Genomic DNA, 21,888 nt, shown 5'->3' with positions numbered 1-21,888 from the left:
AGGTGGACAAGGGAGAGCAAAACTACCCAAGTTCTTATACTTGTTCTTTTTATTGCCTTTTCAGAATGTTAAAACGAAGCTTCAGAAATGGACATTTGCACAAGGAGCATCTCTGCCAATGGAGCAATTCAAACAAGAAAACATGTCATCATGCACATTGTGCTCTTGTAATTCTGATTTCCACAACACTTTGCTTTGCCTTTGCCTTCTTACAAAAATACAATGAATCACATATTTTGTCTCCCACCACTCACAATATTTTAGTGCTTGGCATCTTTTCAAAGCAATAAAAGAGTATAAGAAACTTTATTGATATTGTGGGACTTTTTTCTGTATATATTAAAACAGCCAACACCTGCCTCTTTTTTAAGCATCATGCTGCTTGAAACATCACTTTATTTCTATAATCATAGCATTGCAGAATTGAAGGGGACTCTGAGGGTCATCTAGTCCAATCCCCTCTGTAGCTGCAATACAAAGGTTCTGCATACAACAGGGAGGTTTGCTAGTTACTGGTCTTTTATCATTTTCAATACACTTGGCATACGTGTGAGTCAATTGCTCCATGTTGGGTATTAATTGGCTAAGTACTACCCTTGTGATAGAAGCTGCTTTTTCTCATTTGGGAGGAAAAAGTTAAATAAGAAACAATTAGTTATAATCAGACAAGAGGACATGTTCATATTCCCATTGTCCTGAGGCCCAGAAGGAGCACATCTCCATTACAGAGTTTCAAACTTGTCTGAAATAGAATCCATTGATATTGCTTCCTTATCCCCCTCCTCACTTTACATGAACCATACCTTCTATGAAACCAAAGCATTACCACAAAAGCAGAGTGAACCACGAAACAGTGACAGAAAAAAATATTCAGTGACATATCAAAATAGATGGATGAGTTATAGACTGCCAAGTACCACATTGGGAGGGTAATTAGTTATGTCTGTGGCTCTTTTTCTAAGCGAGGTGGGTAGGATTTGTTCCATATGGATGAGGACTTGAGGTTTGTATTATGGATGTTTCTATATTTGGGTTTAACGTTCACTGTTATTTCCTATTTATGTTATGTAGATCACCCTGAGACACTTTGACATGCAAAGCAACTAAGGAATATAATAAATACATACATGCATTCTGTTACTTGTAGTAACCAGAGAGAAAAAATTATAGACTTTTAAAAAATGCCCGGTCTAAAATATAAACCTTGACCCAACAGCATCAAAAGCCTTCTCAAGTAGGTATTAAAACACTGATGTTGTAGAGCTACTGCCCTTTAAAACTAGCTCAAATGTGGGGGGATAGCTAGGCCAATGCATCTGCTAAAGTCGTGTTCTTGCTTGCACAAGGAGGTTTCAGGTAAAGGAAGTAGTGGTCAGTTAAAATGTCCTAAGTCTCATTTAGGTAAGAAATGTTGCTTGTGACCACAGAACAGGTGGATTTTTGACACAGAAGTCAACCAAAAGGTTGCCACAGTCTGTTTACTTGCATTGCTTCCCCAAGTCAACATCCGGTTCTTGCCTTTTGGGATGGAAGCAGTCATTTTGTTCGTCCAACTATTTATAGCTGGTTCAACTGCTGTTCGTTATCGAGCTGTTCAACAACTCATTCAGGTAGGCTAAGTCAAGTGGGTCTAGGGATTGTGGGGGTCAAGGGATTTGGTTTTATTTTCATTTTAATGCAAGTCTTACCAATTTACAACCCCTCAAAACAATACAGAAACTGAAATGTGACTTGCCTTTTAAATTTCTATGAATATTGTGGAATGGTTCCTCTACCAAAAGAAGGTGTTCAGAATGTACACAAAAGGGGCATAAAGATGCAGATATTGGTAAAAATAGCAAACTAAAATGCAGTGTTAGGGAATATTGCCTGCAAAATGTGTATGCGAGGCATATATATAAAAAAAGACTGTTAGGAGAAATGCCATTGAATTTTTACACAAACTTAAATAAAAATTCAAAGCTGATGCAAACTGAATCTGAGATTGTAAACAAGAGAAATTGAGAGACACTGAAATTGACACATTCATCCATCTCTAACTGGTGTGTGTGTACACATATTCACATGAATGTTGTTGAAATCTTTTGATTTCCATGAGTCAGTTTTGAATTGAACTTTGGTCTGCAGAAAGAGCCTGGCAGAGCCAGGTTTCCTCAGATCTCAACTTTCTTGAATCAAGGAAGGAGCTTTCTAAATATGTCATACTCACTATGATATCTGATAAGATACAGCCACTTAATTTTTTGTGCCTGTTGAACAATTTAAATATCGCAGTTGATCTTCCCTTTCAGAAACATTTATCTTGGATTTCTACCTGTTTCCTTCTCCTTCTACCTGTTTTCCCTGCAATGTCAGAGATAATAGTTTGCCTTAGAGGACTGATGCCATGATAACAGCTACAGAATGCATACAAAGCACTTTGGATACTAGAAAGTGTTATACAAATGTTAAATATCACCTTTTCTGAACTCATGATTTACCAACCCAGTCTGAAAGCCTCCATTTGTTATGTCTTTTCTTCCATTGAAAAGGAAGTAGATTAAACTCTACTGGGTCACAACTTTGATCTGGAATCTTTCAACAGGTTTGAAAATTTGGAGAACATTTCAGATAGAAATGAACTTCAAGTTGCTCTGGCTCCTGGCCATTGTCCTGGTCTTAGGATTTGCCAGTTTCGCAGATGCCAGGGGTGGCCGAGGTGGTGGAGGTGGCCGAGGTGGTGGAGGTGGCCGAGGTGGTGGAGGTGGCCGTGGGGGCAAAGGACAAAAAGGTAAGTCACCAATTTAAATTATTTTCACCTTTTATAAAACTATTTAATAGCTGTTCTAGTTTATTCTACAGCTGTGACCCTGTTCCTAGAAGGGGGGGGGGGGAGCGGGAACTATGCCATAAATTTGGAATAACATGATTGAATGGCATTCTTTTTTTTACAGTGCGTAAAAAGCAGCGTAGCAGCACACCTAGCAGTGGGAAGGGAGTAGTGTTTGGCTCCCTGGACAACCTAGTTACTGACCACTGATTTCAACTGCTTCCAAAGGCAGGTGGCCAAAAGGCAGGTGGCCTGAATTGTGTTGGTGGTTGATTCCGAGGGGACCCATTCTATTATCATCTTTCAGCACAATTCAATGCATGTATACTTAAAAAGACAATCTGGTGACATCAATGGGTCATATTCCACAAGTTCCTTTGGGCTACAGACCCTTTCAGATCAGCAAGTCAGATAGTTATCTCCCTCCTCCTCATCAGGTGATGTAATAAAGATATCATCTGACACGATTAAGAATTCAGATGACCTTTTTTTGACCAGTTTTTCTCAACCCATTGAATGGGGCTTCTGAAGATCTGGCAATCAGCTGGTGCCATCAGGAGGAGTGCAGATGGGTGTAGCTTCACCCACATAGGTTCATGGCTCAAATGGGAACACCTGGTGGAACACATTGGCCAATGGACCAGGGGTTCCCCACCTCTGTATGGCTACTCATTTTCCCCTGTACAAAAGGTTATCAGAGTTGTGGTTGATAAGCCAAATCACCAGAGGAGGACTTTGAGGCAGAGTCAGGGTTGGCTTTGCTATACAGAAAGATGGAGTGACTGGCTTCATGTAGGAAATAGATGAAGAATTGATGCTTTTGAATTATGGTGCTGGAGGACACTCTTGAGAGTCCCATGGACTGCAAGAAGATCAAACTTATCCATTCTTAAAGAAATCAGCCCTGAGTGCTCACTGGAAGGGCAGATCCTGAAGTTGAGGCTCCAGTACTTTGGCCACCTCATGAGAAGAGAAGACTCCTTAGAAAAGACCCTGATGTTGGGAAAGATGGAGGGCACAAGGAGAAGGGGACAAGAGAGGATGAGATGGTTGGACAGTGTTCTCGAAGCTACCAACATGAGTTTGGCCAAACTGCGAGAGGCAGTGAAGGATAGGCATGCCTGGCATGCTCTGGTCCATGGGGTCACGAAGAGTCGGACATGACTGAACGACTGAACAACAAAAATGAACTGATATATAAATGTTCAGCAAGACTGATGATGATGATGATGATAAATTACTGACCTTAGCCAGGTTCATGGTGAAGCACTTGGGCTCTGCTTCAGGAGGCAAAATGTAATGGCATGCTGTGGGAAAGAGTTAAGACCATGCCTGAACATCTTGTTGGTCACCAAGCCAAATACCAACCACATACGGTGATCCATCAGAGATGCAGCAAACTTCCTGTTTGTGCTATATATTTGCAGATGTTGAGCACCTGGCAGTCCACAGTACAATCCCTGGTGGACTCCTTTCATCTTGATGGGTCACAAATTTCAGAGAGAAAAATAAGCCTTTGTATTTTCTGTCCATTTATTTGCTTGCCTCAATGAGAACTTTTAGATATGTGACAACTTCCTAACATAAAAACAATGACAAAAAAACTAGAGACAAGGCCGGAGAAAACTTCCAGAACATATATAAAAAGGCTCATTTGGTTCAGGGAGGTCCTCTGTCTCTGCTCAGAGGCATCATACAGCTCCTAGTTCTTAAGATCTGAGGACATCCAGCTTCCTGCCATCTTGAAAAATCACCCTTGGGGGTACCTCCCCCATGGCTCTTGGGCAACCAGTAGACTAAAGATAATGGCAGAGCTGAGGGTTCGGTGTGTGTGAAATTGACTTCACTCTTTGGAGGTAAAGGTTACCACTGAGCATGCTTACTTTCCATGTGTACCTTCAAAAAGCTTTAAGGAAAACAGAATATTGTTTTACATTTGGAATTTTGAATGACTTTGGTGACCAGGCTGACTCCTATTTCTCTTTTGCTTGGATATCTTCATGGCTAATGTTGAACTGAATCTAAATTAAACTATTCCTCAATGAATTTTGATTTCTCAACTTTTCTTATTGACTAGGCAGCTGTAATGTACCTCCTGCTCGGAGAAGAGACTGTGGATGGCCTGGAATATCTAGAAGTACATGTTTAAAACGAAACTGCTGTTTCAGCAATGCTATCAAGAATTCAAAATGGTGTTTCTACCGTGAGTAGCACATTTGAGTAAAATATTCTCATGTGTGGCCCCTCCCCCACTTTGAAACATCAAACTTTTACCCCCTTCCATTCAGTGATGTTGCAACAGGAAATAAATGCCAGGAGGATACTAGTGTGTGTGAATAATGTAAAGCTAAGCAGAAATTTCGCAGTAAATATTTTTTCTGAGGTTTTTCCTTTCTCATCCCCTCCACTATAAAAAAGCCACCTTGCATAATTTTCTTAGAATATTCTTCACCATTTTTTGTGGCAGCCACTACTATGTAAACACACCAGTATCCCTCTCACTTCTCCCATCAGTGCTGTGGAATGATGATGTTCACCCTCCACGCCCAACCCCTGGTCCTGCCTGGTGCACACGCAAATACTCCCCAGGTGCCAAAAAAGGATGCAATGTCACTGTTTGGGTCTACATCCCTTAGTTGACAACCCAAGTAGGAAGCCATGCAGACCAGAGGAAGGATAACCCCCAACTTAACCATAACCAATGAAATTCCTCCCAAGCCCTATTCAGATTCTAGACAGTTGAAACAGGAATGTTCACCCTATTGAGCAGATTTATCTTCTTTTCATTTCAGCAAATTAGAGCAAAATGAAGGCGCAGACGAGGAACCTCCGACAACAGCATCCCTCCAAGACAAAAACAGAAAACGAAATACTGGCATAGCTGTAGCTTTCTATATTTCCTACTTTCTACACTGATTTCGTCCTTCTTTCCTTAGAGAGGTCAGTCCATATCTGTCTGCACACAACAACTGCATATCCTCTCCTGCAAAGCTATAAATATAGCTAATTAGTCTCAGCTCCATTTTGCCAACTTTGGTTATTACTCTTTAGAATGTAGAAATGCATTTTATTTCCCCGTTTGCATTATCTTTATTAAACTATTTTGTGCATATTAAAGCATTGTTAAAATGACGTGTTTCCTCTTTTTAATATCTTGATATACTTTCACCTTTAAGCTCTTTTCTCACAGCCATGCAAAGTGACATAAGTCTATTTTCCAAGCAGGTTGGATATCTAGCAATATATTTTACAACAAGAATACAGTCTGGAGCTTGAGATTATTTTTGGCCACACTCATAGAATCAGCTGTTGTTTAATTGCTCCTCATCCAGCAGTGGACACCCATCCATCAACCTTTAACTCAAAAGAGAGGGGCACTGCAAAAAAAGGTGCCTTTGGGACAAATGGCTTCAGGTGACTTAAAGCTGCATGATGTGGAGAGGCAAAGGGGGAAGGGGGAGCTGTGGTGGACCTATGGGAAATCTGGTTCATTCCAAGCTATGACAATCATTGAGACTCAGAGCACCATCCAATCCATTCACTGTGAAATCTAAAGAGACACAATTCCATCATGCTTTCTCGAGTGTGGGAGTGCCATCCTTTTGTCAGTGTGAGATTGAAATGGTTTGCATCAGCTACAGATCCAGTCCTTTATCCAGTATGGTACCTGCTCATCTCTCCCTGTGGCTAATACAGCTTTGCGGGGATGATTTGAGACTCAAAGCTTCATCCAGTCATTATCCTATTCTCATACCAGGGGGCAGGGTGCTGGCTGCTTAAATGGGTGAGGGTTGGATCTGAGGGAGACCCACCATCCGCTCCACCCTCCACACAGCCCAAGTCCCAGCCTGCATCCCCATTTGCCAAAGAAGGGAGCAGGCTTATGCCCTCTGCACCCACCAGGAAGGGCCCAGACAGTTTGAATTTTCCCATCAGGGCCTCTTCCATCCCACAATGCCACCTCACGCAAAAGGGTGAGTGGGCGGCTCATACTAGGGGGCAGGGCTGTGAAACAGTTCCAGAAAAATTTTCATTTAAGAGCCCACTCCCCAAGACAGGACAATAGGATTTGTTCCATATGGATGAGGACTTGAGGTTTGTATTATGGCTGTTTCTATATTTGGGTTTAATGTTCACTGTTATTTCTTATTTACTGGTATGTTAGGTAGATCACCCTGAGACACTTTGACATGCAAAGCAACTAATAAATATAATAAATACATGCATGCATTCTGTTACTTGTAGTAACCAGAGAAAAGAATTATAAACTTTTAAAAAATATAAACCTTGGCCCAACAGCATCAAAAGCTTTCTCAATTAGATATTAAAACACTGATGTTGTAGAGCTACTGCCTTTTGAAACCAGCTAAAAAAAAACTAAAAAAAAACTAGCTCAAATGTGGGGGGATAGCTAGGCCAATGCATCTGCTGAAGTCGTGTTCTTGCTTGCGTGAGGAAGTTGCAGGTAACGAAAGCAGTTGTCAGTTAAAATGTCCTAAGTCTCATTTAGGTAAGAAATGTTGCTTGTGACCACAGAACAGGTGGATTTTTGACACAGAAGGTATACGAAATCAACCAAAAGGTTGCCACAGAAGTCTCTTTACTTGCATTGCTTCCCCAATTCAACATCCAGTTCTTGCCTTTTGGGATTGGAAGCAGTTGTTTTGTTGGTCCAACTGTTTATAGCTGGTTCAACTGTTTTTAATAATAATAATAATAATAATAATAATAATAATAATAATAATAATAAAATTTATTTGTACCCCATCCATCTGGCTGGGTCTCCCCAGCCACTCTGGGCGGCTTCCAACAAATATTAAAATACATTAAAATATCACAGATTAAAAACTTCCCTAAACAGGGCTGCCTTCAAATGTCTTCTAAAAGTCTGGTAGTTGTTTTTCTCTTTGACCTCTGATGGGAGGGCATTCCACAGAGCGGGCACCACTACTGAGAAGGCCCTCTGACTGGTTCCCTGTAGCTTTGCTTCTTGCAGTGAGGGAACTGGATCTCAGTGTCCGGGCTGAACGATGGGGGCGGAGACGCTCCTTCAGGTATACAGGACCGAGGCCATTTAGGGCTTTAAAGGTCAGCACCAACACTTTGAATTGTGCTCGGAAACGTACTGGGAGCCAATGTAGATCACCCAGGACCGGTGTTATGTGGTCCCGGCGGCCACTCCCAGTCACCAATCTAGCTGCCGCATTCTGGATTAATTGCAGTTTCCGGGTCACCTTCAAAGGTAGCCCCACGTAAAGCACATTGCAGTAATCCAAGCGGGAGATAACTAGAGCATGTACCACTCTGGTGAGACAGTTGTTCAACAACTCATTCAGGTAGGCTAAGTCAGGTGGATCCAGGGATTGCAGGGGGCAAGGGATTTGGTTTGATTGTCATTTTAATGCAAGTCCTGCCAATTTACAAGCCCTCAAAATAATACAGAAACTGAAATGTGACTTGCCTTTTAAATTTATATGAATATAGTGGAATGGTTCCTCTACCAAAAGAAGGTGTACAGAATGTACACAAAAGGGGCATAAAGATGCAGATATTGGTTAAAATAGCAAACTAAAATGCAGTGTTAGGGAATATTGTCCTGAAAAATGTGAATGCAAGGAGAAATGCTAATGAATTTTCACACAAACGTAAATAAAAATTCAAAGCTGATCCTGCAGTACAGCAAACTGAAACTGAGATTGTAAACATGAGAAATTGAGAGACATTGAAATTGACACATTCATCCATCTCTAATTGGTGTGTGTGTGTATACATATGCACATGAATGTTGTTAAAATATTTTTATTTCCATGAGCCAGTTTTGAATTGAACTTTGGTCTGCAGAAAGAGCCTGGTAGAGCCAGGTTTCCTCAGATCTCAACTGTCTTGAATCAAGCAAGGAGCTTTCTAAATATGTCACACTTTTTTACATAAAAGATATAAGAAATCAACTGAAATGTTGCTGCAAAAATCTGTTGACTTGCATTGTTTCCTGAACCCAACGTCAAGTTATTGGCTTTTGGGATTAAAACGGTTATTTCATTGGTCCAATTATTCATAGCTTGTTCACCTCAAGGGGCTGCAACAGGAAGGAGGAGGTCTTCTTGAACCATATAAATTAGCCTTGCCCTTCTGAGTTTTGATAGACTGCTGTTTGTCATCAAGCTGTTCAGCAACTCATTCAGGTGAGGTATGTCAAGTGGTTCTAGCGACTGGGAGGCAAGGGATTTGGTTTGATTTTCATTTTAATGCAACTCTATCCACTTCACAATACACAAACTGAAATGAGGCAATTGTTCAAAATTCAGACTTCTGTGAATTTTGTGTTACCCTCTCCAACCAAAAGAAGATGTACAGAAAGTGCACATAAGGGGCTTAGAAAGGTAGATAATGGTGAAAATAGCAGACCAAAATGCATTCTTGGGGAATATTGCCTCCAAAAATGTGTATGTGAGGCAAAGTTGCATACAAAAAGGGGGGGATATTAGGAGAAATTCTGATGAATCTTTATGCAAACTTATAAGAAAATTGAAAGCTGATGGCAAAATACAGCAAACTGAATCTGAGATTGTCAAAATGAAAAATTGAGAGACTCTGAAATTGACACATTCATCCATCTCTAACTGGTGTGTGTGTGTACACATATGCACATGAATGTTGTTGAAATCTTTTCATTTCCATGAGCCAGTTTTGAATTGAACTTTGGTCTGCAGACCAGAGCCTGGTAGAGGCAGGTTTCCTGAGATCTCAGCTGTTTTGAATCAAGCATGGAGCTTTCTAAATATGTCACACTCACTATGATATATGTGCAGATAAGATACAGCCACTTAAATTTTTGTGCCTGTTGAATAATTTTAATATCGCAGTTGATCTTCCCTTTCAGAAACAATTATCTTGGATTCTATCTGTTTCCTTCTCCTTCTACCTGTTTTCCCTGCACTGTCAGAGATAATAGTTTGCCTTAGAGGACTGATGCCATGATAACAGCTGCAGAATTCATGCAAAGCACTTTGGACACTAGAAAGTGTTATACATGTGTTAAGTGTCACCTATTCTGAACTCATGATTTACCAACCCAGTCTGAAAGCCTCCATTTGTTATGTCTTTTTTCCATTGAAAAGGAAGTAGATTAAACCTCTACTGGGTCACAACTTTGATCTGGAATCTTTCAACAGGTTTGAAGATTTGGAGAACATTTCAGAAAAAAATGAACTTCAAGTTGCTCTGGCTCCTGGCCATTGTCCTGGTGATAGGATTCACCAGTTTTGCAAATGGCCAGGGAGGCCAATGGCCACAGGGGCCCGGGGGCAAAGGACAACAACGTAAGCCAGCAATTTAAATTATTTTCACTTTTTAGAAAACTATTTAATAGCTAATCCTAGTTTATTCTACAGCTGTGACCCTGTACCTAGAGGGGGGGGGAGAACAATGCCATAAATTTCACAACACCAAGCAGTGGGAAGGGACTAGTGTTTGGCTCCCTGGACAACGCCATTACTGACCACTGATTTCAACAGCCTCCAAAGGCAGTTGGCCAAAAGGCAGGTGGCATGAATTGTGTTGGTGGTTGATTCCGAGGGGATCCATTCCATTACTGTCTTTCAGCACAATCCAATGCATGTCTACTTAAAAGTACAATCTGTTGACATCAATGGGTCATACTCTGCAAGTTACTTTGGGCTACAGACCCTTCTAGATCAGCAAGTCAGATTGTTATCTCCCTCCTCCTCATCAGGTGATATGAAGATATCATCTGACACCATTAAGAATTCAGATGACCTTTATTGCCCATTTTTTTCTCAACCCATTGAACCCATTCTGAAGATCTGACAATCAGCTGATGTCATCAGGAGAAGTGCAGGTGGATGTAGCTTCACCCACATAGGCTCATGGTTCAAATGGGAACACCTGATGGGACTCATTGGGTCTAGGACCTGGGGTTCCTCACTTTTGTATGGCTACTCATTTGCCCTTGAACAAAAGGTTGTCAGGGTCATAGCTGATAAGCCAAATGATCTGAGGAGAACTTTGCCCCTGAATATATTTATTGTAGCATCAGCTTTTGTAATTCACAAAAGCTGATGCTGCAATAAATGTTTTAGTCTTTACACGTCACAGATCTAATTGTTGCTTTTCTGGTGACAAACTAAGCAATGACTCCTCTTTTGGAAGTTGGCAGTCATAAAATACAATCACATCCCTATAAGTGGGCTCTTCTTTCCCAATACGACCCCATGTAGTTTGCTCTACATTCGGGAGATTTCGGTGTGCCGGAATCATTGCATAAGATCTTAGAAATTGAAAAGTCTCAGGTGAATAGGAAGGCCTGAAAGAATATGAGAGGTACTCTGTCTCTGCTCAGAAAAGTTCAGGCATCACACAGCTCCTAGTTCTTAAGATCTGAGGATATCCAGCTTCCGCTGTTTTGAAAAATCACCCTTGGGGGTACCTCCCCATGGCTCTTGGGCAACCAGTAGACTAAAGATAATGGCAGAGCTGAGGGTTCGGTGTGTGTGAAATTGACTTCACTCTTTGGAGGTAAAGGTTACCACTGAGCATGCTTATTTTCCATGTGTACCCACAAACAGCTTATTTGGAAAGGAAAACAGAATATTGTTTTACATTTGGAATTTTGAATGACTTTGGTGATCAGGCTGACTCCTATTTCACTTTTGCTTGGAAATCTTCATGGCGAATGTTGACCTGAATCTAAATTAAAATATTCCTCAATGAATTTTTATTTTTCAACTTTTCTTATTGACCAGGGAACTGTAATGTATCTCCTAGACGGAGAAGAGAATGTGGATGGTCTGGAATAACGAGATTTGAGTGTATAAGAAGAGGGTGCTGTTTCAACAATGCTATCAAGAATACGAAATGGTGTTTCCACAATGAGTAGCACATGTGAGTAAAATATTCTGATGTGTGGCCCCTCCCCAACTTTGAAACATCAAATTTTTACTCCCTTCCATTCAGTGATGTTGCAATAGAAGAAAAAGTGCCAGGAGGATACTAGTGTGTGTGAATAATGTAAAGTTAAGCAGAAATTTCGCAGTAAATATTTTTTCTGAGGTTTTTCCTTTCTCATCCCCTCCACTATAAAAAAGCCACCTTGCATAATTTTCTTAGAATATTCTTCACCATTTTTTGTGGCAACCACTACTATGTAAACACACCAGTATCCCTCTCACTTCTCCCATCAGTGCTGTGGAATGATGATGTTCACCCTCCACGCCCAACCCCTGGTCCTGCCTGGTGCACACGCAAATACTCCCCAGGTGCCAAAAAAAGGATGCAATGTCACTGTTTGGGTCTACATCCCTCAGTTGACAACCCAAGTAGGAAGCCATGCAGACCAGAGGAAGGATAACCCCCAACTTAACCATAACCAATGAAATTCCTCCCAAGCCCTATTCAGATTCTAGACAGTTGAAACAGGAATGCTCACCCTATAAAGCAGATTTCTCTTCTTTTCATTTCAGCAAATTAGAGCAAAATGAAGGCGCAGACGAGGAACCTCCGACAACAGCATCCCTCCAAGACAAAAATAGAAAACAAAATGCGAGTGTAGCAGTTGCTTTCAACATTTCCTGCTCTCTACCCTGATTTCCTGCTTCTTTCCTTGCCTGGGAGATCAGTCCATATTTGACTGCACACAACAACAGCAAATCCTCTCCCCCAAAAGCTATAATCGTAGCTAACTACTCTAAGCTCCATCGTATTTTTTGCCAACCTTGGCTATTACTGTTGAGAATGTAGAAATGCATTTTATTTCCCCCATTTGCATTATCTTTATGAAACTTTCTTGCGCATTCAGCATATTAAAGCATTGCAAAAAATGATGTGTTTCTCTTTCTGATGCACTTGACATTTTTTTTTTACCTTTAAGCTCTTATCTCATAGCCATGCAAAGTGACAGAAGTCTACAGGTGAAACTCGAAAAATTAGAATATCGTGGAAAAGTCCATTTATGTAAGCAATTGTTTTCATTAGCTACTGAAGTTTAATATATGAGATACACTCATGACATGCAAAGCAATATATGTCAAGCCTTTATTTGTTATAATTGTGATGGTTATGGTGTACAGCTGATGAAAACCGCAAAGTTGAAATTGTTAATTTGGGGTTCTCATCAGCTGTACGCCATAATCATCACAATCGGTTTGCATGTCATGAGTCTATCTCATATATTAGTTTCACCTTTTAAGTTGAATTACTGAAAGAAATGAACCTTTCTACGATATTCTAATTTTTCGAGTTTCACCTGTATTTTCCAAGCGGGCTAGATATCTAGCAATATATTTTACAACAAGAATACAGTCTAGAGCTTGAGATTATTTTTGGCCACACTCATAGAATCAGCTGTTGTTTAATTGCTCCTCATCCAACAGTGGACACCCATCCATCAACCTTTAACTCAAAGGAGAGGGGCACTGCAAAAAAGGTGCCTTTGGGACAAATGGCTTCAGGTGACTTAAAGCTGCATGATGTGGAGAGGCAAAGGGGCCAGGGGGAGCTGTGGTGGACCTATGGGGAAACTGATTCATTCCAAGTTATGACCATCATTGAGACTCAGAACATCATCCAATCCATTCACTGTGAAATCCAAAGAGACACAATTCCACCATGCTTTCTCGAGTGTGGGAGTGTCATCCTTTGGTCAGTGTGAGATTGAAATGGTTTGCATCAGCTACAGATCCAGTCCTTTATCCAGTATGGTACCTGCTCATCTCTCCCTGTGGCTAATACAGCACAGGATGCAGCACAAAAGGGTCATTTTCACACACATCCTCACAAAGGTGGCATATTACTAGGGATGGGCAAAACTCTCTGTAGTGGCCGCGCCCCCCTTGCCCAACAGTTTTCCACTGTTGGCGCCCAGGCTGCACGCACCACTCGTGCCCGTTCTGACCCAGCCACTCCAAGCTGACGCCAAAACTACTTTCTTTCGCTGCCACCACCCTCTTTTGGTCCCAATTCAGCTGCATACCCAGGACAGAGACAAGAGGGAAATCTCAGCCTGTGCTGGCAACGCAGCTGCTTTGCTCAAAACAGAGCCACAGATGAATACTTTCCCCTTCAATAGCATGGACTTGAGGCAGACACTGGATTTAGCCAAGCAACGACTTAGAGATGAACAAAACACAGAACAACAGTTCTTTTAAACATTTATTAAAAGAATATTAAAAGATACATAAAGCATAGTTCCCAATAACAGCTACAGGCAAAGAAAATAAAAACATCCAAGTACACTAACTTTAAAAACTTACTTAATCCCTTTCCTTTAAGCGGCAAGGATCTGATTCTTAGCCGGAATCTACATAACAAAGGCAGGTATCTCTGGCTTTCATCCTCGAGGCATCAGCATGATGACAAAGGCTGCTCCCTCTCGAAGCCTGCTCCATGCTCCTTAAGTCCCCATTGGGTTCTTAAGCTCAGAAGAACTCCTAAGATTCTAGATCGCTCTCTCTCCACAAAGGGGCTAGATAATTATAGCATTTACCCCCACGTGGACTTCCGATTTTTCTCCAATAAGAAACAAGCTAATTACCCTGGTTAGCCAATCCACACCTTTTGATCATTTTTCTTCACCTGTCAGGAAGAAGGGGCAGCTGTAGCTTCTTTGATGTTCCCTCCTTAAGTTTCTCACAGCACTAACGATGTCCAGCTGGCCCCGAACCTCCTATCAGGGCATCAGGGTTATGTGTTTCACTTGTGAGTCTCACACTCCCCAACAGAATTGCCTGTTGTAAAAAGTCTTAAAGATAACGCTTTGAATTTTTGGCCGAGGGCAGTCCTCGGTCATTCCCCAAGTGGCCCACTCTCCCCAAGTCCAAGAATGCCTTGCTTTCAGAACCAAGGATTTTGGTCTCACACTACACTCTCAAATTCAGTTTATCTTTCCACATCACTGTGTATATACTGGTATGTCCTTTTGTATGCATTACTTATCTGGAGAACTGCACTGCGAAATTCAGAGAAGTGTGAATTCCAAAAGACTGCTGTTTTTCAGCTTGCATAGTGTAAGAGAACTGATAGAACAACTTGGAGGTCCTTCCTCAATATGATCCCATCTAGATTGTTCTGCACAGTGGAGATTTCAGTGGGCCAGAAAGAGAGAACAGTGGTCCAGACGTCTACAGAATGCATAGCTCTTGGCAAGTGGTTCACAGATTATTCCACAAGAAAAATATTCCACAGCATGTTCCAGCACAACGTGTGTGGATACGTTTTTATATTTCAAGAGCTACACAAATATTCACACACAGCTTAAAACAGCTTAAACTTACAGGATCCCAGGAGATATGATAGCCATTTTCAAATATCTCATGGGCTGTCACATGGAAGATGGAGCAAATCTGTTTCTCCTGCTCTAGAGTGTAGGAACTGAACCAATGGATTCAAGGAACAAAGAAGAAGATTCCGACTAAACATCTGGAAGACCTTTCTGATGGTAAGAGCTGTTTGTCAGTGAAGCAGACTCCCTCAGAAGATTGTGGACTCTCCTTCCTTGGAAGTTCTTAAGCAGACATTGGATGGCCATCTAAATGCTTTAGATTCCTGCATTGCAAGAGGTTGGAATAGATAAGCCTCAGAGTCCCTTAAAACTCTATGATTCCAAGAACTAGCTCCCTGTATGGTCATTTCAATGCAATAAGCTAAGCAGGTAGAAAGGGAGAGAAACCATACTTGGTATCCCCCAATTTAAATTGACTCATGATTGAAGAGTTTAGCAGGGAAATATGAGGTGGAAAGTGTAAGTTGGAGGATTCCATGAGGAGAGCAAAGAACACAGGTAGAAGAAAGCTTCAGCTGGGGTGTGACATATAAGGCAGAAGCCAAACACCTAGGGATGAAGGACACCTGTCAGTCTATTTATCTACTTGCCTACCTATCTGTCCTCCCTGCTCTCCAGGCAATAATCTTTCAAAGTTGACTAGGTTAGTGTAGTTATAACAGCAATAAAGCAACAATCACATTAAAAACAAACAAACCAGGAGGAGCAGCAGAGGACAGTAAATGCTGCATTAAAACAGTGAAGAAAACCACAGACACTAAAAGTCTTGGGTGAATAGGAAGGCCTGGAGAGACATCACTTTCAGCATTAGGGGACTCCCCCTGGGGACAGCGTTTGAGAGCTGGGCAGGGCTGGAATATCCAATTAGCAAAATAAGTGTGTGCTCGGTCTCAGCTCCTGCCAACCTAGCAGTTCGAAAGCACGTCAAAGTGCAAGTAGATAAATAGGGACTGCTCTGGTGGGCAGGTAAACAGCGTTTCCATGCATTGCTCTCATTCACCAGAAGCAGCTTTGTCATGCTGGCCACATGATCCGGAAGCTGTCTGCGGACAAATGCCAGTTCCGTCGGCCTATACACCGAGATGAGCGCCGCAACCCCAGAGTTGGACACAACTGGACCTAATGATCAGGGGTCCCTTTACCTTTACCTTTACCTTTAGGGGAAAAGGGAAGGGGTGCACCACAGAAATTTTCCATTGCCAGATTTACCATGGACCACATGGTGCAGCTGAACAACAAAAAAACAAACATTATTTAAACAAGTATAGAAAAATAAATATTATTTTCCATCTTGCAGTAGGTTCTGTTTTGTTTTGAAAAATAAAATGCTCACGTTCAGAATACAACAGGGAAGTTTATTATGCAGTAGGCATATGTGCAACTCAAATGATCAGATATTAATGCACTAAGTACCCCTCTTGAGCTAGAAGCTGCTTTTTCTCATTTGGGAGGAAACAATGAAGTTATCTTACACACTTGGTCATAGTCTGAGAAAAGGACATGTTCATAGTCCCATTGTCCTGAGGACCAGAAGGGGCACACCTGCATATCAGATTTGAAGCAGTTTTGAACAGGTCTGAAATAGAATCCACTGATATTGCTTCCTCATCCCTCTCCTTGCACTATGTAGACCATAGGTAAAGGTAAAGGTATTCCTGACCGTTAAGTCCAGTTGCGGACGACTGTGGGGTTGCTGCGCTCATCTCGCTATATAGGCCGAGAGAACTGGCATTTGTTCGCAGTCAGCTTCTGGGTCATGTGGCCAGCATGACTAAGCCACTTCTGGCAAACCAGAGCAGCGCAAGGGAACACCGTTTACTTTCCTGCTGGAGCAGTGGCCTACCTATTTATCTACTTGCACTTTGACGTGCTTTCGAACTGCTAGATGGGCAGGAGCTGGGACCGAACAAGGGAAGCTCACCCCGTTGCGGTGATTCGAACCACCAACCTTCGGCAAGCCCTAGGCTCAGTGGTTTAGACCACAGCGCCACCCGCACATGGACTGTACCTCCTATCAAAAAAAGTAATTACCACAAAAGAAATATGAACCATGAAACAATGACAAGAATAAATATTCAGTGACATATCAATACAACAACTTTGAATGAATCACAAAGGACGTTTTCCCATGTTGAGGCTCATCCATTTCAATGTGAGTGTGCTGACCCCTGCAATTTCCCCAAATGCAGGAATCTCAAGTGCATAATTTGTGGTACCCCTCCATATTGGGTACCCTACTCTACCATATTGGGACGGTAATTATTCATGTCTGGAACCTCTTTTATTGACCTCATTCTTTTAAGTGGTGTGTGTGTGTGTGTGTGCGCCCGCGCGCGCGCAGCACTCGAGGTCTTGTTTAATTTATACTGTTATCTTTGGGTCTAATGTTTTGTGTTATTTCTTACTTTTATTATGTCAGTCACCATGAGACACTTGTATAGTGACAAATAAATATAATAAATACACATATTCTGTTCTAAAGGAACAGAAATCACTGAGTTCCAAAAAAATCTCTTACTTGTAATGACTACAGAAAAATTATAGACTTTAAAAAATGCCGAGTCTGAAATATAAACCTTACCCCAACACCATCAAAAGCCTTCTCAAGTAGATATTAAAATATTGGTTTTGTGGAATTTTTGCCTGTTAAAATGAGCATATATGAGGGGGTTGTCTAGGCCAATGAATCTGCTAAAGTTGTGTTCTTCCTTGCATGAGAAAGTTGCAGGTAAAAAAGAAAAGAAAGATTGCCAGATAAAAAAGGTTGCCAGTTAAAATGTCCTGAGTCTCATTTACCTGTTGCTCAAGATAGGAAAATGCAACACATGGAAACTGCAGCTTCTTGTGACCACAAAACGGTTGGATTTTTTTTTTTTTACATAAAATATATAAGAAATCAACTGAAATGTTGCTACAAAAGTCCGTTGATTTGCATTGTTTCCTGAACCCAACGTCCAGTTCTTGGTTTTTGGGATTAAAACGGTTATTTCATTGGCCCTATTATTGATAGCTGGTTCACCTCAAGGGGCTGCAACAGGAAGGAGGAGGTCTTCTTGAACCATATAAATTAGCCTTGCCCTTCTGAGTTTTGATAGACTGCTGTTCGTCATCGAGCTGTTCAGCAACTCATTCAGGTGGGGTAAGTCAAGTGGTTCTAGTGACTGGGAGGCAAAGGATTTGGTTTGATTTTCATTTTAATGCAACTCTATCCACTTCACAATACACAAACTGAAATGAGGCGATTGTTCAAAATTCAGACTTCTGCGAATTTTTTGTTTCCCTCTCCAACCAAAAGAAGATGTACGGAAAGTGCACATAAGGGGCTTAGAAAGGCAGATAATGGTGAGAATACCAGACCAAAATGCATTCTTGGGGGATATTGACTGCAAAAATGTGAATGTGAGGCAAAGTTGCATACAAAAAATGGAGGGTGTTAGGAGAAATTCTGATGAATCTTCATGCAAACATGTAAGAAAATTCAAAGTTGATGGCAAAATACAGCAGACTTGAATCTGAGATTGTCAAAATGAGAAATTGAAAGACTCTGAAACTGGCAGGTGTGTGAGAGTGTGAATGCACATGAATGCAGTTGGAGTCTTTTGATTTCCATGAGCCAGTTGAATTGAGTTGTGGCCTGCAGAAAGAGCCTGGGAGAGCCACGTTCCCTCACGCTTTGTAAATATACCATGTTTACGGTGATATCTGTGCTGATAAGACACAGCTGCTTAAGTGTTTGTGCCTGTTGATGAATTTTTATCTTGTAGTTTATTCTTCCATTCAAATACATTTATCTTCTTTTACTACTTGTTTCCTTCCCTTTATTTGAGTATCTGCTGCTGCTCAAGTTCATTAATATTTACCTCTTTCTCCTCTCTGATGCAGCAGGAAACAGAAAGATTCAGAGCTTGATTAGTTAGGTTTGCGTTGCTGGATCAAACCCAAAGTTTATCAAGTCCAGCATCATGGCACATGGCACACGGCACATTCCTAAGCTTTGAAACATGTTGGGGGGGGGGGTTAGTGATACCCCAGGAGTACATGCACTCCTTCCCCTCCCTACTCAGATGTGAATTTTCATTGGTTTGAATCTTGCCACGTTAGCAAGCCATTTTCAGTCCCAGCCCTTGCAATATGGGAGATAATAATACTGTACTGATTCACCTTAGAGGAATGATGTCATCATAACAGCACTTTGGATACCAGAAATGCTATACAAATATCAAACCAAACACTGCCCCTTTTGGCCTTTCTTTATGTAAAAAAGCAGATTGAACCTCTGTTGAGTTACACCTTTGGTATGGAATGCTTTAACAGGTCTGAAGATTCTGTGAAGATTTTGGATAAAAATGAACTTCAAATGGATCTGGCTGCTGGCCATTCTCCTGATCGTAGGATTATCTAGTGTGGCAGATGCCAGGCGTGGCCGAGGTGGCCGAGGCAGCCGACCCGGTCGACGTGATGGCCGGCCCGGTTTTCGCTGGGGCCGCCGCTGGGGCCGCCGCTGGGGCCGAGGCTGAGGAGGTAAGCGACAGGTGTAATTTGTTTTCATTTTTTAAAAAACAACAACTAATAGATATCAAGAGCTTATTCTACATATGCCATACATCTGGTTTTTAAAAAAGTGTTGGCCCTAGCCAAGTTCAAGGTGAAGCACTTGGGCTCTGGTGGTTCTGGACAGTGACGGAGGGGCCCTGAGCACAAATTTCTAAAGGGGCACAACCAGCTGCCCCTACATCAGGCTCCCTCATTGAGGCAGGACCGTGGGGAGGCAAGCCTCACCCAGGCCGGGCCTTCTAGGCGGATTCAATTGCAGTGTCTCCTTCTCCTCATGGTGGGCAAAGAATGCCTGTGCATGCCCTGCCCCTGGGCCAGGCATAAGGGAGGAAGGAGGAGGAAGGCAGAAAAGCACTGCCAGAGTCATGTGTGTTGCACTTCGCTGCAAGGACAGGAGAGTGAGGCAACACAGCGGCACTCTTCGCCTTGTGTTTCTCAGCCTTTTCTCTGCTACCGGCCGGGGCTAGTTTGCAAGAAGAGACTCCCTGGATTAGATGCCGGTTAGCAAAGGGACTGACTGCTGCTCAGTCTACCATCCCAGGCGATGGCAACCCACACTATGCCCTGCAGCAGGGAGCATAATGTAAAGGACTGAAGAGCTCGGAAGTCCCCCAATCTCAGCCCCCATCAACATTTATCTCACTTTGAGCAGCACTTAGTTGTGGGTTCTCTTATAGATATTATCAAACACCTGCAATTTCTGAGAAAATAATAATCCTGCCTACCTTGATCCAAAGTCTCTTGAACACACACACACACACACACACAAACACACACACACACACACACACACACACACACACAAACACACACACACTTTATAAATGCTATGTTTACAATCCTATGGATGCTTTTAACTTCACTCTGGCAAAAGGAAGGTACCCTAAATCATTTTGGCCAATAGTTCCTCAGAATCTGTAGCCAGCAGTGACTGGTACTTTTAAAAGCAATAGTACTAAATATATCCTTGGTGGTGCATAAGTTCAAACCCTATTACTGTTGCTTCAGTCTAGAAAACAGCAGCAGGATTTATTTTGCAGATAAGAGGATCTAGATGTTTCTTTGAACACATGCTCTTCATCACAGCTCCCATTTTCCCCAGTCTCTCATCACACTTCCCAGCTCTTTGGTAACCACTAGCCACACCTATTCCACTCCCCACCCCACTATTCCTACCACAAGGATCAATATACAGTCACAACATAATTCATTTTTATGATTCCCAACGATTGGCACGATTAGTATATAATTGCTATAAAGTGTGGAAATAAACGGTGTTATCTATTTATCCCACAAAGAAGAGTAGCAAAAAGGTTTGCTGCTTTTTAGAATTTGTATGAGATTAAATAATAATATTTGGAAAGGACTGGAGGGGGGGGCATGTCAAAAATTGTGGAACACAGGAGGCCTGAATTCAACAGGATATCCTCCACCTGGTCATTCCAGCCCCCTGGCACCCTCAAAATCAGTTCAGAAGACCCTCTGGAGCAGATTTTCTTTTGGGGTGGGGTGAAAGAAAACTGAAATCCTGTGTGATGAGTGGAACTTTTCTCCCACAGCATTGGATACAATCCAGAGAGGGCAAAGGTGATAGGGATAGCAAGGAAAGGGAATGGAAGAGAAAGAATGAGCAGATGCAATGACAGAGGAAATCAATAAAGCTGGACTAAGTTGTAACTAACTTCAGATTTCTTTGGGTCTACAACCCTTAGTTGACAACCCAAGCAGGAAGCCATCCAGACAAGACCAAGGATAACCCCTAACTTATCCATAACCAATGAAACTCCTCCCAAGCCCTATTCAGATTCCAGACAATGGAAACAGGAATGTTCACCCGATAAAGAAGATTTCTCTTCTTTTCATTTCAGCAAATTAGAACGAAATGAAGTCACAGACCAGGAACGTCCGACAATGGCATCCCTCCATGACAAAAAGAGAAAACAAAACGCGAGCATAGCAGTTGCTTTCTACATTTCCTGCTCTCCACCCCGATTTCCTGCTTCTTTACTTGCCAGGGCGGTCAATCCATATCTGTCTGCACACAACAACAGCGAATCCTCTGCCCCAAAAGCTATAAACATAACTGATTTGTCTCAGCTCCATAGCATTTTTATTGCCAACCTTGGCTATTACTCTTAAGAATGTAGAAATGCATTTTATTCCCCCTGTTTGCATTATTTTTATGAAACTTGCTTGCACATTCAGCATATTAAAGCATTGCAAAAAATGA

General features: G+C 41.8%; 1 protein-coding gene across 1 annotated transcript; it reads left to right on the top strand.

The window, feature by feature from the left end:
• Positions 1–2,580: 2,580 nt before the first annotated feature.
• Positions 2,581–21,888, top strand: LOC117045374 (trefoil factor 3-like). Its single transcript, XM_033146374.1, has 3 exons — positions 2,581–2,770; positions 4,887–5,012; positions 21,527–21,888. Exons 1-3 carry the CDS (start codon positions 2,617–2,619, stop codon positions 21,532–21,534), a joined length of 288 nt encoding a protein of 95 aa, XP_033002265.1. The 5' UTR covers positions 2,581–2,616; the 3' UTR covers positions 21,535–21,888.

Source organism: Lacerta agilis, chromosome 4 (assembly GCF_009819535.1).
Source record: "Lacerta agilis isolate rLacAgi1 chromosome 4, rLacAgi1.pri, whole genome shotgun sequence".
Taxonomy (NCBI): Eukaryota; Metazoa; Chordata; class Lepidosauria; order Squamata; family Lacertidae; genus Lacerta; species Lacerta agilis.
This window is presented reverse-complemented; position numbering and strand designations above follow the sequence as displayed.

Bases quoted from the DNA above. Each gene is read 5' to 3' on its own strand.
- LOC117045374 (XM_033146374.1), top strand. From the start codon at position 2,617: ATGAACTTCAAGTTGCTCTGGCTCCTGGCCATTGTCCTGGTCTTAGGA. The intron at 2,771-4,886 runs GTAAGTCACCAA...CTTATTGACTAG, and splicing joins TGGGGGCAAAGGACAAAAAG to GCAGCTGTAATGTACCTCCT.